Source organism: Wolffia australiana, chromosome 1 (genome assembly GCF_029677425.1).
Source record: "Wolffia australiana isolate 7733 chromosome 1, ASM2967742v1".
Classification (NCBI taxonomy): Eukaryota; Viridiplantae; Streptophyta; class Magnoliopsida; order Alismatales; family Araceae; genus Wolffia; species Wolffia australiana.
Genome location: NC_135835.1, coordinates 20904302 through 20918215, shown reverse-complemented (window position 1 = coordinate 20918215; position 13914 = coordinate 20904302). Strand labels below are relative to the sequence as shown.

The 13914-nt window shown below is 38.4% G+C and overlaps 2 protein-coding genes and 1 long non-coding RNA gene across 7 annotated transcripts; 1 reads left to right on the top strand and 2 right to left on the bottom strand.

The window, feature by feature from the left end:
• Window positions 1-4285: 4285 nt before the first annotated feature.
• LOC144716659 (uncharacterized) lies at window positions 4286-5940 on the bottom strand. Its single transcript, XM_078591857.1, has 2 exons — window positions 5527-5940; window positions 4286-4489 (listed from the first exon to the last, which is right to left on the bottom strand). Exons 1-2 carry the CDS (start codon window positions 5750-5752, stop codon window positions 4410-4412), a joined length of 306 nt encoding a protein of 101 aa, XP_078447983.1. The 5' UTR covers window positions 5753-5940; the 3' UTR covers window positions 4286-4409.
• A 4094-nt stretch (window positions 5941-10034) lies between these two features.
• On the top strand, window positions 10035-12436 carry LOC144710548 (uncharacterized). 5 transcript variants are annotated; one of them, XR_013583319.1, is made up of 4 exons: window positions 10051-10514; window positions 10618-11054; window positions 11152-11620; window positions 12018-12436. It is a non-coding gene; the product is annotated as an uncharacterized LOC144710548 (long non-coding RNA). The 5 variants fall into 5 exon arrangements; XR_013583318.1 differs by having other exon boundaries at window positions 10052-10514; window positions 10618-10699; window positions 10796-11620; XR_013583317.1 differs by having other exon boundaries at window positions 10052-10514; window positions 10618-10877; window positions 10973-11620.
• On the bottom strand, window positions 11231-12637 carry LOC144710532 (rRNA-processing protein). The gene is made up of 4 exons (XM_078584343.1): window positions 12589-12637; window positions 12130-12312; window positions 11694-11806; window positions 11231-11603 (listed from the first exon to the last, which is right to left on the bottom strand). Exons 1-4 carry the CDS (start codon window positions 12623-12625, stop codon window positions 11325-11327), a joined length of 612 nt encoding a protein of 203 aa, XP_078440469.1. The 5' UTR covers window positions 12626-12637; the 3' UTR covers window positions 11231-11324.
• Between the last annotated feature and the right edge of the window lie 1277 nt (window positions 12638-13914).

Here is a 13914-nt window from a genome sequence, read left to right as displayed (position 1 = left end):
ATAATGCTATATTAAAAAGACAGTATGACATGGCAACACATCAACATGCACCACATCAATGCAAAATTAAAAAAACCCCAATACATGGTGGACACATCAATATCATGTGTACACGTGGTGCCATGTGTCTTGTGACATGTCGAGTTGGTGTCACACTTTTTGACCAGTCAAAAAACAATCAATAATAAAATAATACATATTTAATTCAGATTTTTTCAGCCTCCACATCACATCAGTTAGTTCCTAATCATCGAGTTCTAAACAATATTAGTTTGGGTGCATAAAGAAGTTCACGAAGACAATTGAGTGGTCAAGATGGGATCTTCCACCGTCAGTATAAAAACAGATATATTTAGGAAGATGATGCAAGGACTCCCCTGGCCAAGGCAGTGAAATATTAGAGAGGAGTTCTCTAACAATTTCTGAACTCATCCGTAACAACTCGGATGATCGATTAGGGCTTGACAGTGGACCGTAACCCAAGTCATTTTAGGAGTGTCAAGTGGATAAAGGACTATACATACACAATGTCTAATGAGACATGTTCCATGAGTGAGTTGATGCATACTCCTTTCTATCTTCTTGAGCAAGAGTGTAGCTTGGCACCCCATGGCTGGAGACAACCTATTGGTTGTGTTAAATTAATCTTCATTAATTAATATATATGATGGTATATTTAACTAATTTAGAAGGCCAGTAAAGGTCACTGGGCCACCAGAATCGTTAACTAGATATACATGGGCCTAGAGGTCACACACAAATGGTATTTTGGATGTCAAAAGATATACATAAAGTTTTGTGCTTTTTATGAAAAAAACCCACTTAGTATAAATAAGAAAAATGCCTGAACGTAATTCAACCAAGGAGGATTTATTTAGGGGACTTCCCCTTGTTCCTCCTTCTCCCCATAGCTTATCTCCATTCCTAATGCAATTGGGACGACGCAACGATAGAACAAGGACAAAGCTCGTTTAGGTGAAGGAGGAGGTTCAATGTGCCAATGATCACGTGGATACATTTAGAAGCTGCACACATGAGCAGCTCAATATGTGTCACTCTAGGATCTAAGAAATCATAGATGTGATCTGTGCCCAAATGATTTGATTCATTGTTTTATTGATGTTATTTTGATTATATTTCAAGTCTTTTGTTGCAGGAATCATTTTTTTTCATCTGGATCAAGGCCCTAGAACTCAAAACCCTATCATAAAAAATCATCATTATTCACTGAAATCTCCAATATCAGAATTTCTCTTCAAGCAACCTTGGAGCTTATTCACGATAAGCCAAAGGGCCACTGTCCATCACCTGTAGCATGATTTTTTTACCCAAGAGTTGAGCTTGTGGTGGTTCACACAAGTCCAGAGATGACCTCAGGACAATAATAAAACTCCATAACATTTGAAGCAGATTGACTCTATAGCATTTTTTTTTGATTCAGCTCATTGACTCCGAGGAGACTCGCTGAAATCAGCCAATAGCAATCATCATTTGCGACTCTATAGAAATTGACATAATGCACCATTTGAAAAACCTTATTTAAAAGGAATGGATTAAAGTCACTCCTTAATATTTTGACTGTATATCTCTCATTTATTGAAGAATATATGTGATTTTTAAGGCATATGAAGCACCACTGATATAAAAAAATTAGGCTTATTAATTCACTTTGATGAAATCCCTATCAGGATTGGCCCATCAGCCATCACTACCAGCTGACGCCTTCTGATTCATTTGTGTCGGCACCCACCCTCACCAATTAGCTGAACGATATTCTTTAAGAAAATTGACTCAAGGCCCACAGTTTTTCTTCTTGTTTTGTTAACACTATGCTCATGGATTTCGTCTACTTGCCTTACGTCCCACTCACTCATCAGCTGAAAGCTCTAACAGAGGCAATAGCATACCAAAAGTGTTATAAGTTGGGAAGCCTGTATAAACAGCCCGCTATAATGAATTTTTAATTTAAAAATAAACATAGCCACAAGGAATGCGCCTTATGAATGTAAAGCTGCTGGCCTCTATGCTTATTTGGTTGTGTTCTACGACCTGCCCTCAAGTCACCATGGCCGCAACTGCTTGAGCACTATGCTTGTTGTTTGTGTTTGCTAAGTGTTGCTTTAGTGCAGCCATGGCTGTCTGGCATATGAGGGCTGCACCCTTTTATTTTATTTTTATTTTCCTTATTAGATACAAAAGATATAAGAGGACCATTAGTTCTTCATGTAATTGACCTGAAAAGTTAAGTATTACTAGGGATTTTGTAGTCAATTTAGGAAATTTGTGAAATTCTTTGAAATGCTACGACTCCTTAGAAAAGCAGAAAATTGATACAAAATAATGGTCGCATGAATCTATAAACTTGCTTTAAAACAAGTAAAATGAGCATGCATGCATGGCTTAATTTTGATAAATGAATCATATTTCTGGGTCTAAATTATTAAATGAACTTATATTTTATAGACGAACTGTGCACTTATATCCTCTGTAAAATATGTATTGGAGTTTCCTAATTTTCTCTGGTGCAGTGACTCTCTCCCATCTTTGATGAAAATCCTTCATATTTTCATTTGGTTCAGGAAGATATTCCACATAAGAAACAAAAGGTAAATACATAGTTTCATCTAGAAAAAAAGAAATAAGGGGGTGATTGGGTTTCTTGACTCTGAAGAAAGTTATATTTTTTTTCTCTTTCTTGACACTGAATCTGACATTTTATTTTCTGCTTTTTTAATCTGTTATTTTCTTTACTAAATATCTCTTATTAGTTTCTTACACTTATTTAATGGATCCCATTTTACGTTCTGTTATATATATATATATATATATATAACAGAACTCCTTTCCCCTACTTAAATATTTCTTAGTTTGCTTCATTTATTTTTATCCTCATGGTGTTTTTACATCTTATTTAAATTTATGTAGTCTCACATTAGAAAAACTCATTAATCCACAAAGATATTACTACGTCATTCATTGATCTTGTGGTTATTATCCCAGTTATCTTCTCTTTCACCAATAGTTTCATATATCTTTGTCACTAATTTATAATGCAATAAATTGCTCGTATATTCCCTGTATTCATACTACACATTCTATGTGCAAAAAGTTACAAATAACTAGTTCGAAGTTGGCATTATTTATGATATAAGCTTTTACATATCAGAAGATATTATATCATTAATGAATAGAGTAATTATAGAATTCATTATGGCCTCTTGTTTATATATTGCCTTAGTGATGATACATAGTCCTCAATCGTGCTGAGTAAAGTAATTTTCACGAGTTTCTCAAACTGCACTTAGATTTACTTCTAAACACCTTTATAAGTTTTAGTAAAATGAACACCTTGACAATACTTATCAGACTGGAGGCTGATTTTTGGTGCATCGAGGAAGATCATATCAAGTCTAAGGCCACGTTGAAACAAACATAACCGAGTTATTAGTGCATAATCAAAACTCCAGAGCTGGCCAAGATTAGTGGTATCTGGGTATTTGAAATCCACAATAAAATACTGTTGTCTCTTGGAAGAAGGCTTTGTCTTCTTATTCTAATAGAGGGAATAAGAAGAGCCCTGAATATTTGAATAAAATAGAGGGAAGGCAATATACTTATACCTTAGTCCCCCTTCTTAAGGGTCTGGGAGGACGTAATTATTATACTGTTAAACCTTCACAATCAAGTAAATCAAACCAGACTATTATTCCCAGAAAAATTGAACCAATTCGAATTATGCAAAGAAACCAATTATTGCATTTAGTTGAAACAACACGGTTTGCGTTGGGTCAGTATATTACTGTCAGATGACAGAGCTTTCTACTCTAATACTTAGCGACACAATGTGTTATCCAATTTATCTACTTCAATTTTAGATGAAAAGATGATACGGCTGCTACTTAGAAAATCAGTTGAGGTTAGAATATATAATCCATTGGAAAGTAAAAGATTATGAGTATCATTGGGCCGGAAATGTCAATACGGATTTTTTAATCATTCAACTATGCTAGTATTCTCTCACAATTTCTTAAATTAGCGAGGGAGTTTTTCGTCTGATTGTAATCTTCATTAAATCCTTTAGAAAAGAATGGCAATGTCGAACTTTGAGCACAATATTTATAAATAAGAAGAAATCCATGCCCTATAAATAAGAGTTAAATAAGAAGCTAATTCACTCCGCTCTTACCCAGTTCACCACGCATGCATTGTTTCAGCAAGTTCATCCTAAAAATACCAATATTTCTTGTGCAGCGTTACTGCCGGTAAAATTGAGTGACGCTGTAGGATTTATCATTAGGTTAAGGAAACGTGTCGTTAAATTATTGATCTTTAGAATAAACTTTGGAGAAATATTATGGTAATACCACATTTCAAATCAGCCCGTGAGGGAAGAAGACGCAGAACCTATATCAGCTTCCGCGGTCATCCTTCCCATCGGTGACAGTCTCCACCTCTGCTTTGATTTCTTCCCGCGGTTGATCCTCCGAGGCTGCAACAACACTCAAATTCAGTCTTCAACCAACATCATGAACTATACTGGGAATACAATAATTAAGAGAAGAATTAGCACTAGTGTTATGAACTAAGAAATATTTCTGGAACATCGACTATTCTTTCTGGAACCAATTTTATCTTCGTATATTTCTCGAGATATCTTCTCACATCACGGAGTAGGAAAACTGCGAGGGAATATTTCTTAGTTCAAAATCCCTCTTACTTACTGGAATAAAAGTATTAGTAAAAGAACTAACGCTAAGGTTATGAACTGATGATGAATGGTTACTAAGACATGAATTTCCTTGTTGAGAACCAAGTCCACCTTCATACATTGCTCGAGATATCTTCATCCGAAAGCAGAATAGGAAAATCACGAGGTCTATCTCTTACCTCTTTCTAACTGGAATAAAATAATTAATAGAAGAATTACAGCTGGTGTTATGAATACACAATGATAATTAATTGGTGGTAAAATATCAATCTTTTTTAAGAACCAATTCAATCTTCCTAAATTTTTCGAGAATTTTTTTATTCCTAAACAGAATAAGAAATCCGCGAGGGTCTATTTCTTCTTTCAAGATCCCTCTTACTCACTGGAATAAAATTATAAAGTACGGGCATTACAAAAAATGATTGGTAGTAAACCGTCGATTTTCTCGTTTGCAGCCCATTCTATCTTTATTCATTTCTCTAGATACCTTATAACGAACGAAGAACTGTAAAACCGCGATACGATCTTTGAGTTTAATATTCTTCCTACAAAAAACAAAATAACCAGTACAGGCGTGATGATCAAATAACGATTGGCAGCGAAAGAATAGCAACGGTTTTTCTCGTTGGCAACCAATTCTATCTTCATGCATTTGTCCATACATCTTCTTAATATCGCACAACAGGAAAACCGCGATACCATCTCATAGTTTAAGATCCTTGTTACAAACTAGAATGAAAGAACACGATAAATAAATAGTGCTGACGTTACGAACTTAAAAGATCGATTCTTATAAATTTCTCGAGATCATGACTTACAGAAGGGATCTGCGCGCGGCGAGTAGTATTCGCTGCCGACGTCGTCGTCTTCTCTGGCCTCGTCCTCCTTCCTCGACGAGAAGAACCGCGTCGGCGAGTCGCGAGTCAAGAGTTTGCCGGCGACCGAGGCGGGCGGTCGCCTCTGAAATCTCTTATTACCGCCATGGCGATACCGATCGTGCTTGATCGGGGCGATCGCCTCTGGCTTCGATCTGCCGCAACCCATCTTCGCCTATCGTGGTGCAGAATGGTGGGGCGTACCACCGGTTGTCATTAACGGCTTCTCTACACCGCGGTTACTCCGAAGGAACAGAGACGCGTGGCACGTCGACGAGAAAACAATCCTACTAACAAGCAAGCTATATCTCTCATATCAAAGAAAGAAATGTATTCATCAATGTTAAGGTTATGCTGAATGTTGCGTATTTTGTTCTGGGTTCTGTAGAATACGGTACTGCCCTGTTTCCTTTTACTTTCCTTTGAATTGAGTTCCAACTCGCAAACTCAATCTTTCATTAGGAGAGAAATGCAATACTACATATTTTTAATATGGGTTAATGGCACGGTACATCCCAAACCATGTCCAAAGTCTGCGAGTTAACCTTAGTTTTTTTTTTGGCACGGTATATCCCAAACTCACTAAGTCGTCTGCGATATATTCCGGTGATGACGTGGAGTCCATCGTGGCTGCCAAGTAGATCTCCGGCCAGATTTTTACCTGGCGGAACCCACCTGGCCACCACGCTGGATTCCACGTCATCACCGTGATATGTCTACCTGCCAAGAGAGCGAGAGAGAGGCGTGCTAGCGAGAGAGAAGGAGAGAGAGGTTCTAGAGAGAGAAAGAGAGGTGTTCTAGAGAGATAAAGAGAGGTGTTCTAGAGAGCAACGACTCTCTCTCTAGAACCCCTCTCTTTCTCTCTCTAGAACCTCTCTCTCCTCTCTCTAGCACGCCTCTCTCTCCTTCTCTCTCTAGAATGCCTCTCTCTCTTATCAGAAAACCCTTGGCAGGTTCTAGAGAGAGAAAGAGAGGTGGTCTAGAGAGCAACGCCTCTCTCTCTCTAGAACACCTCTCTTTCTCTCTCTAGAACCTCTCTCTCTAGCATGCCTCTCTCTCTCTCCCTCTCTCTCTCTCTAGAATGTCTCTCTCTCTCTTTAAGTTAAACCCTTGGCAGGTAGACATATCACGGTGATGACGTGGAATCCAGCGTGGCGGCCAGGTGGGTTCCGCCAGGTAAAAATCTGGCCAGAGATCCACCTGGCCGGATATATCGCAGACGACTTAGTGAGTATGGGATATATCGTGCCAAAAAAAAAGCTAAGGTTAACTCGCAGATTTTGGACATGGTTTGGGATGTACCGTGCTATTAACCCTTTTAATATTGCACATTCTCAGTATTGAACATTGCATATTTTGTTCTGGGTTATGTAGGATACAATAATACACTTTCGTTTTACTTTGTTCCAACTTCCAAGTGAGTTCCAACTCGCAAGCTCAATCTTCCATTAGAAAGAGAGAAATGAATTTATCAATCTTAGAGTTATGTTGAATGTTGCATTTTTTGTGTTTTGGATTTTGCAGAATACAATCCTACATTGTTTCCCTAAACTTTTCCTTCCAAGTGATTTCCAACTCAAAAGGTAAATCTTCCATTAGAAGGAGAGAAATAGATTTATCAATCTTAGGGTTTTGTTGAATGTTGCATATTTTGTTCTGGGTTAAGCTCAATCCTACACTCTTTCCTCTTACTTTCTTTCCAAGTAAGTTCCAACTCAGAAACTAAATCTTCCATTAGATGGAGAGAAATGTACTTAGTAATCTTAGGGTTATGTTGATTATTGCATATTTTCTTGTTTTGGGTTATACAGATTACAATCCTACATTGTTTCCTTTTACTTTTTCTTTGAAGTGAGTCCCAACTCACAACGTAAATCTTCCATTAAAACAAGAAAAATGGATTTATCAATCTTAGGGTTATGTTGAATGTTGCATATTTCTTGTTTTCCTTTATTCAGAATGAAATTCTGTATTGTTTCCTTTTACTTTTCCTTCCCTGTGAGTTCCAACTCTCAAGGTAAATCTTCCATTAGAAGTGGAGAAATGTATTTTTCAATCTTAAAGATTTGTTGAATATTGCATATTTTGTTCTGGGTTATGTAGAATACAATACTACACTGTTCTCTTACTTTTCTTCCAAGTGATTTCCAGCTCACAAGGTTAATCTCCGATTAAAAGGAGAGAAATGTATTTATCAATCTTAGTGATTCCTTTTACTTTTCCTTCCAAGTGAGTTCCAACTCACAAACTAAATCTCCGATTAGGAGAGAAATGCGACTGGAAGGCTTGAGAGCTCTGATTTTGGCCTGCTTGGCCCATTTCATACATGTTATAGTGAATACTTACCAAGTGGAGAGGTTTAGACTTTAGAGACTTATGGAACAATATTCTAAGCCACCGGTTCAAGGCCCAGTGGATTAAAGAATCTGCCGAGGGACGAATAATCAAATATGTCAAATTGGCCAAGATGAATATCAAAGTTGGAGCAGACGTCTATTAACGTGGCTGATTGGACCAGACAGAGATCATTGACAGAACTAGTCAACTCAGCCAACATGGCGGACAGAAAATCAAAATGGGATCAACGGCGGGTCCAACAATGATCCTGCCAAACTCTACAAGGATTCAAACAAAAAAGAATGAAAATATAGTTAGATAGCTAGTAGATAGATTGCTAGATAGCTAGCTAGATAGATATATAGATAAATAGATAGATGGATGGATGGATAGATAGATAGCTAGATAGCTACATAGATAGATATTAAGATCGAGAGAAAGATGGACAGATAAATAGACAGACAGACATATAGATATAGATATATATATATATAAATATATATAGATATATAGATATATAGATATATAGATATATAGATATATAGATAGACCAATCGATTGAAAGATAGATAGATATATAGATGGATGGATAGATAGATAGATAGATAGATACACAGACAGATTGGTAGCTAGATTGATAGAAAGATGGATAGATAGAACGATAGATGGATTTATAGAAAGATAGATAAATATAAGGATGGATGGATTGATAGATGGATGGATATATAGATATTTAGATCGATAGATAGAGAGAGAGACAGACAGACAGGTTGATACATATATATATATATATAGATAGATAGATAGATACAGATTGATATACAGAGAGATAGAGATAGAGTTAGAGATAGAGATAGAGTTAGAGATAGAGATTGATAGACATAAAGATAGTTCTCTCTCTGAGTCGAAGAACTGATTCGAAGATCAAATCAGGCAAGTTGGTCAATCAAAAAATAAAATCGAATCGAAGACAGGTCCCAGTAAGATCGCGTCAAACCCTAAAAAGATTCAAACAGAAAAGATGAATACCGAGGGCTTTTTCTTGATCACTATGCCCAAGTAAAACGTCAAGCTCACGCTGACGTTGATTTCTCGCGTCCGGAAAGAGAGATTATGGAAGGTGGGACGAAAGGGGGAAGGAGAAACAAAGGAAGGGGTGGTATAGAGAATTATAGATAGTGATGGAGAGAGAGAAAACAATTGAAAGAGAAAAGAGGGAGACATAGAGGAAGAGAGAGTGTGTGATAGAGAGAAAGGAAGAAAAGACGACAGAGAGAGAAAAAGAAAACAAGAGAGATAGAGTGGGGGGAGAGAGAAAGAAAAAACAAGAGCGAGAGAGAGATAGAGCGGGAGTGAGAGAGAAAGAGAGAAAGATAGAGGGAGAGAGAGAGAGCTATAGAGAGAGGGAGAGAACGCTAGAGAGTAGAGATAGAGGAAGAGAGAGAGGGAGAGTGAGATCGAGATAAAACGAGAGAGAGAGGGAGAGTGAGATAGAAAGATAAAACGCGGGAGAGAGAGAGAGAGGGAGAACGAGATAGAGAGAGAAAACGGGAGAGAGAGAGAGAGAGGGAGAGTGAGATAGAAAGAGAAAACGGGAGAGAGAGAGAGAGAGGGAGATAAAAAGAAAAAACGGGAGAGAGAGAGAGGGAGAATGAGATAGAAAGAGAAAACGAGAGAGAGAGAGGGAAAGAGAAAACTAAAGAGAAAGGGAGAGAGAACGAGAGAGATGGTGTAAAAAACGCGAGAGAGCGAGGCAGAGAGAGAGATAGAAAGAGAAAACGAGAGAGACAAAGAGAGACAGAGAGATAAAATGAGAGAGAGACAGAGAGAGAAAACGAGAGAGAGCCAAAGAGAGACAGAGAGATAAATTGAGAGAGAGACAGAGAGAGGAAACGAGAGAGAGACAGAGAGATAAAACGAGAGAGAGACAGAGAGAGGAAACGAGAGAGAGACAGAGAGATAAAACGAGGGAGAGACAGAGAGAGGAAACGAGAGAGAGACAGAGAGATAAAACGAGAGAGAGACAGAGAGAGGAAACGAGAGAGAGACAGAGAGATAAAATAAGAGAGAGATAGAGAGAGAAAACGAGAGAGAGATAGAGAGAGAAAACGAGAGAGAGAGAGCGAGAAACGAGAGAGAAAACGAGAGAGAGACAGAGAGAGATAGATAGAGAAAACGAAATAGAGAGAGAGGGAGCAATTAGAATACTAGATCGTCTTCTCGGCCTCTTTCGCGGTCAATAGAGAGACCTTTGAGACGGCAATTAGATCGTCTGTCTTCTCCCCGCCCCTTTTTGCAGTCAATCGAGAAACCTCGACGAGGAATAAGAAGAGGAGAGAGAGAGAGAGAGAGAGAGAGAGAGAGAGAGAGAGAGAGAGAGAGAGAGAGAGAGAGACAGAATGGGCACGGTCTGCTGCAGCCAGCCAGAAGTCAGCGGCGGAATCGACCCCATGGGCCTCCTCGTCGCCCTCCTCATCGCCTTCATTCTCATCCTCCTCTGCGCCTCGCCGCCCCGCCGCCGCCTCGTCGCCATCCACCACCACCACTGCCACTAGCGCCTTCCATCCAAGCTTCTCCAGAACCCCCCACAATAAGTAAAAAGAAACAAACTTTGCAGTTTGCACTGATTTCTTCATTCTCACCGTAAAATTTAACGAAAATTTGCGATTTTTCTTCTGGGTTTTGTTGGATTTCAAGTGGGCTTGTCTAGATTGCCCTGGAGGAGGTGCTCGATGCCATTAGCGCCTTCAATCCCAGCTTCTCCAGAAGCCCCCAATAAGTAAAAAGAAACAAACTTTGCACTGATTTCTTCATTCTCGGCGTAAAATTTAACGAAAATTTGCGATTTTTCTTCTGGGTTTTGTTGGATTTCAAGTGGGGTTGTCTAGATTGCCATGGAGGAGGTGCTCGATGCCATTAGCGCCTCCAATCCCAGCTTCTCCAGAAGCCCCCAATAAGTAAAAAGAAACAAACTTTGCACTGATTTCTTCACTCTCAGCGTGAATTTAACGAAATTGTGCGATTTTTCTTCTGGGTTTTGTTGGATTTCAAGTGGGCTTGTTTAGAATGCCCTGGAGGAGGTGCTCGATGCCATTAGCGCCTTCAATCCCAGCTTCTCCAGAACCCCCCAATAAGTAAAAAGAAACAAACTTTGCACTGATTTCTTCGTTTTCAGCGTAAAATACAAACGAAATTATGCGTTTTTCCTTCTGGGTTTTGTTGGATTTCAAGACGGCCTGTTTAGAATGCGCTGGAGGAGGTGCTCGATGCCATCAGCGCCTTCCATCCAAGCTCCTCCGGAACCCCCCAATAAGTAAAAAGAAACAAACTTTGCACTGATTTCTTCGTTTTCAGCGTAAAATACAACGAAATTATGCGTTTTTCCTTCTGGGTTTTGTTGGATTTCAAGTGGGGTTGTTAAGAATGCCCTGGAGGAGGTGCTCGATTCGGTATCTCATGATGGGTTGGCCTGAGCGTGTCCTCTTGAGCATTTTCTCTCTCTGGGCCTTGCGAGAGGCTTCTGCTCTTGCTCGTTCTTCCTTCCTTGCCTCAATTGCCGCCTCTTTCTCTCTCATCGCCTTCTCTTTCTCCTCTCTCTTCTTCTCGTATTCCTCTCTCAGGCTTTGCAGACGGGCGTCCTTCTTCTTCTTCTTCCTGGGCTTATTGTCCTCATCCTGCCCAATCTGAAAAAAAAAGAGCGGTAATTATCTGAACGATTAATCTTTCTGAATTGTGATCTTACAACTCTTTGATTATTAAAAAAACGTAGGTACCTCGTTTCTTAATTCTACGGGTAGGTGTTTTTCTCCATGCTGGGTTTGTTCTTTCACGGTCTTCTTGTATTTCTTTACAATTTTCGCGTTCTTGTAGAATTCCCTCTGCTTTTCTGGCAAAGAGAATCGAAATTTTATAATTTTAAGGGAGAAAAAAGCAGAACTGTAGATAAATTCTGAACCCTAGAACGTTATCCAGTACTACTGAGCTGCCGTAACTAGGAGACTAGAAAATTTCCAAGCTTTTCGATTTTCCTTGGAAACTCACGCATTGTCTGGTTTCAATCTATCACTAATTCGAAAAAAAAACTCAACAATTATCAGGAAATCAGATCATATGTTACCAATCCTGTCTAACAACACAGAAAAGACCGAAGTTGAACACGGATGCCGAAGATTTAGGCGTTTCGGAAGCGAAGAAATCTGGAAAACTCACTAATTATGGCAGGATTGTAGCCCGTGTCCTTCGATTTGGCGTTTGCAAAGGAAATCAGCGACAGCCCACCGCCTCCCCCTCCAAGTTTCTGCCGATTCTTCGCCCTCTGCGCAGCGGCGGCGTTGCTTCCACGAGGACGATCGCTGCTCTTCATACTCTCCTCTTCTCGCCCTCGCTCTGCCTCTAGGGTCAGAAAAATCCCCAAATTCTTACTTCTAGAGAATTCCGCTAAAATTACAGGCGAGAAATTCTATTTTGGGCCTTTATCTGGCCCATGTTCAGAAAAAAAAAGATTTAACCTGACTAATACTCGGGACGGATGACGGGTTTAATTTTAGGGTTCTTCATCTAATAATTGAAATAATTTCTATGATGGATATCAGATAATGATATCAATAACAGAATGGATAATGGATAACGGATAAAGTTAGTCGTGAATTTAGAGTAAATCAACATCACCTCGAGATGCAATCAGACGGAAAAGAACGTACATCATCAAGGCTTTCGTGGCGTTTCCTATTCGAGGTCAGGACGGATGACTGATGACAGATGGTCATCTGCTACAAACCCTACTTTAGTCAGACGACTCAGTTCTATTCAGACCGTGGCCATTGGTTGACGATTTCAGTTAAGTAATATTTTATAAATTTTTTTTGAAATATCGGTAATATTTTATAATATATTAATAGAATATATCACAGTACCAATCCTATTTCAGAGTCCCTCATTGGCATGCTCCCTTTATCCCTCTTCCCCCGTCACATTGAGCTTCATTTTCTTCTCTTCTTGCCACATACTGAAAATTTTAATATATTTTCTAATATGTAACTTTTTGTTATCATTTTGATAGAATTTTATTGTCGGCAAAGAGTAGATGTGATATTGTTCCCTCTTGGTCTGTAAACCGGCATTCTCAGCAATACTAAAGTGGTTTTATGTTTTAACATAAAGGAATTTTTTTCTTGAATCTAACAGATGTGATATATAACAACTTAGTTATTAAATGTGAGAATAAAATATGAATTTCGATCAACAAAAAATAATTGATATCAATCAATGCACCACTCAAGACAAGAGGAAGGGTTTTCTGAAGCCACATAAAAATCTTGAAAAAATAACCATGTTAAGAGATTAACTCAAACACAGATATTCTTGATGGTGGAAAATATCCTGCTTTTATAGTCTCTATCACAACTATTTATGATGTAGCTTTCAAGTATTTATAAAACCTGATCTAACTCACAAACGTTGAAGTAGAAAATTTTTGTCCTCTAAAATATTCTTAGTATAATAATAAACTATTACTCAAAATTTGCAAGTTCAAGACAATCTTTCATTTATTATTTAATATTTACTTTGGAATCTGATTTTGATACTTCCACTTCATTTTTGACAATTGCCCTGATTACATAATCTCTATCACAACAGTAGTAACTTTCAAGTATTTATAAAACCTGACCTATCTCAGAAATTTTGGAGCAGGTAATCTATAAATTCTCAAATAGTCTTCGTAGAATGATAGACTATTACTCGAAACTCAGAAGCTCAAGACATCCTCTTCTTTATTTTTTGTATTGCCTCAACCAAACTGTATATTTATTTTTTAATACTGACTTTGGACTATGGTTCAGATATGTCCACTTCATGTTTGACAAATGTCCCGCCTCTCAAATACAAACGGACACACTACCATTTCGTCTCATCCGGGCTGTCATCTTTTGTCCTCTCTCTGCTATTGTCCTTTCACGAGCCTTACGAACATTTTTGGAACCTTGCTTAATAATA

Excerpts from the sequence above, each read along its gene's own strand:
- LOC144710532 (XM_078584343.1), bottom strand. The coding sequence starts at position 12,625 with ATGATGTACGTTCTTTTCCGTCTGATTGCATCTCGAG. Across the intron at positions 12,313-12,588 it reads CCGTCTGATTGCATCTCGAG|AGGCAGAGCGAGGGCGAGAA; the intron begins GTGATGTTGATT and ends TTCTGACCCTAG. Across the intron at positions 11,807-12,129 it reads CTACAATCCTGCCATAATTA|AAAAGCAGAGGGAATTCTAC; the intron begins GTGAGTTTTCCA and ends TCTCTTTGCCAG.
- LOC144716659 (XM_078591857.1), bottom strand. The coding sequence starts at position 5,752 with ATGGGTTGCGGCAGATCGAAGCCAGAGGCGATCGCCCCGATCAAGCAC. Across the intron at positions 4,490-5,526 it reads GCCGCGCGCAGATCCCTTCT|CCTCGGAGGATCAACCGCGG; the intron begins GTAAGTCATGAT and ends GTGTTGTTGCAG.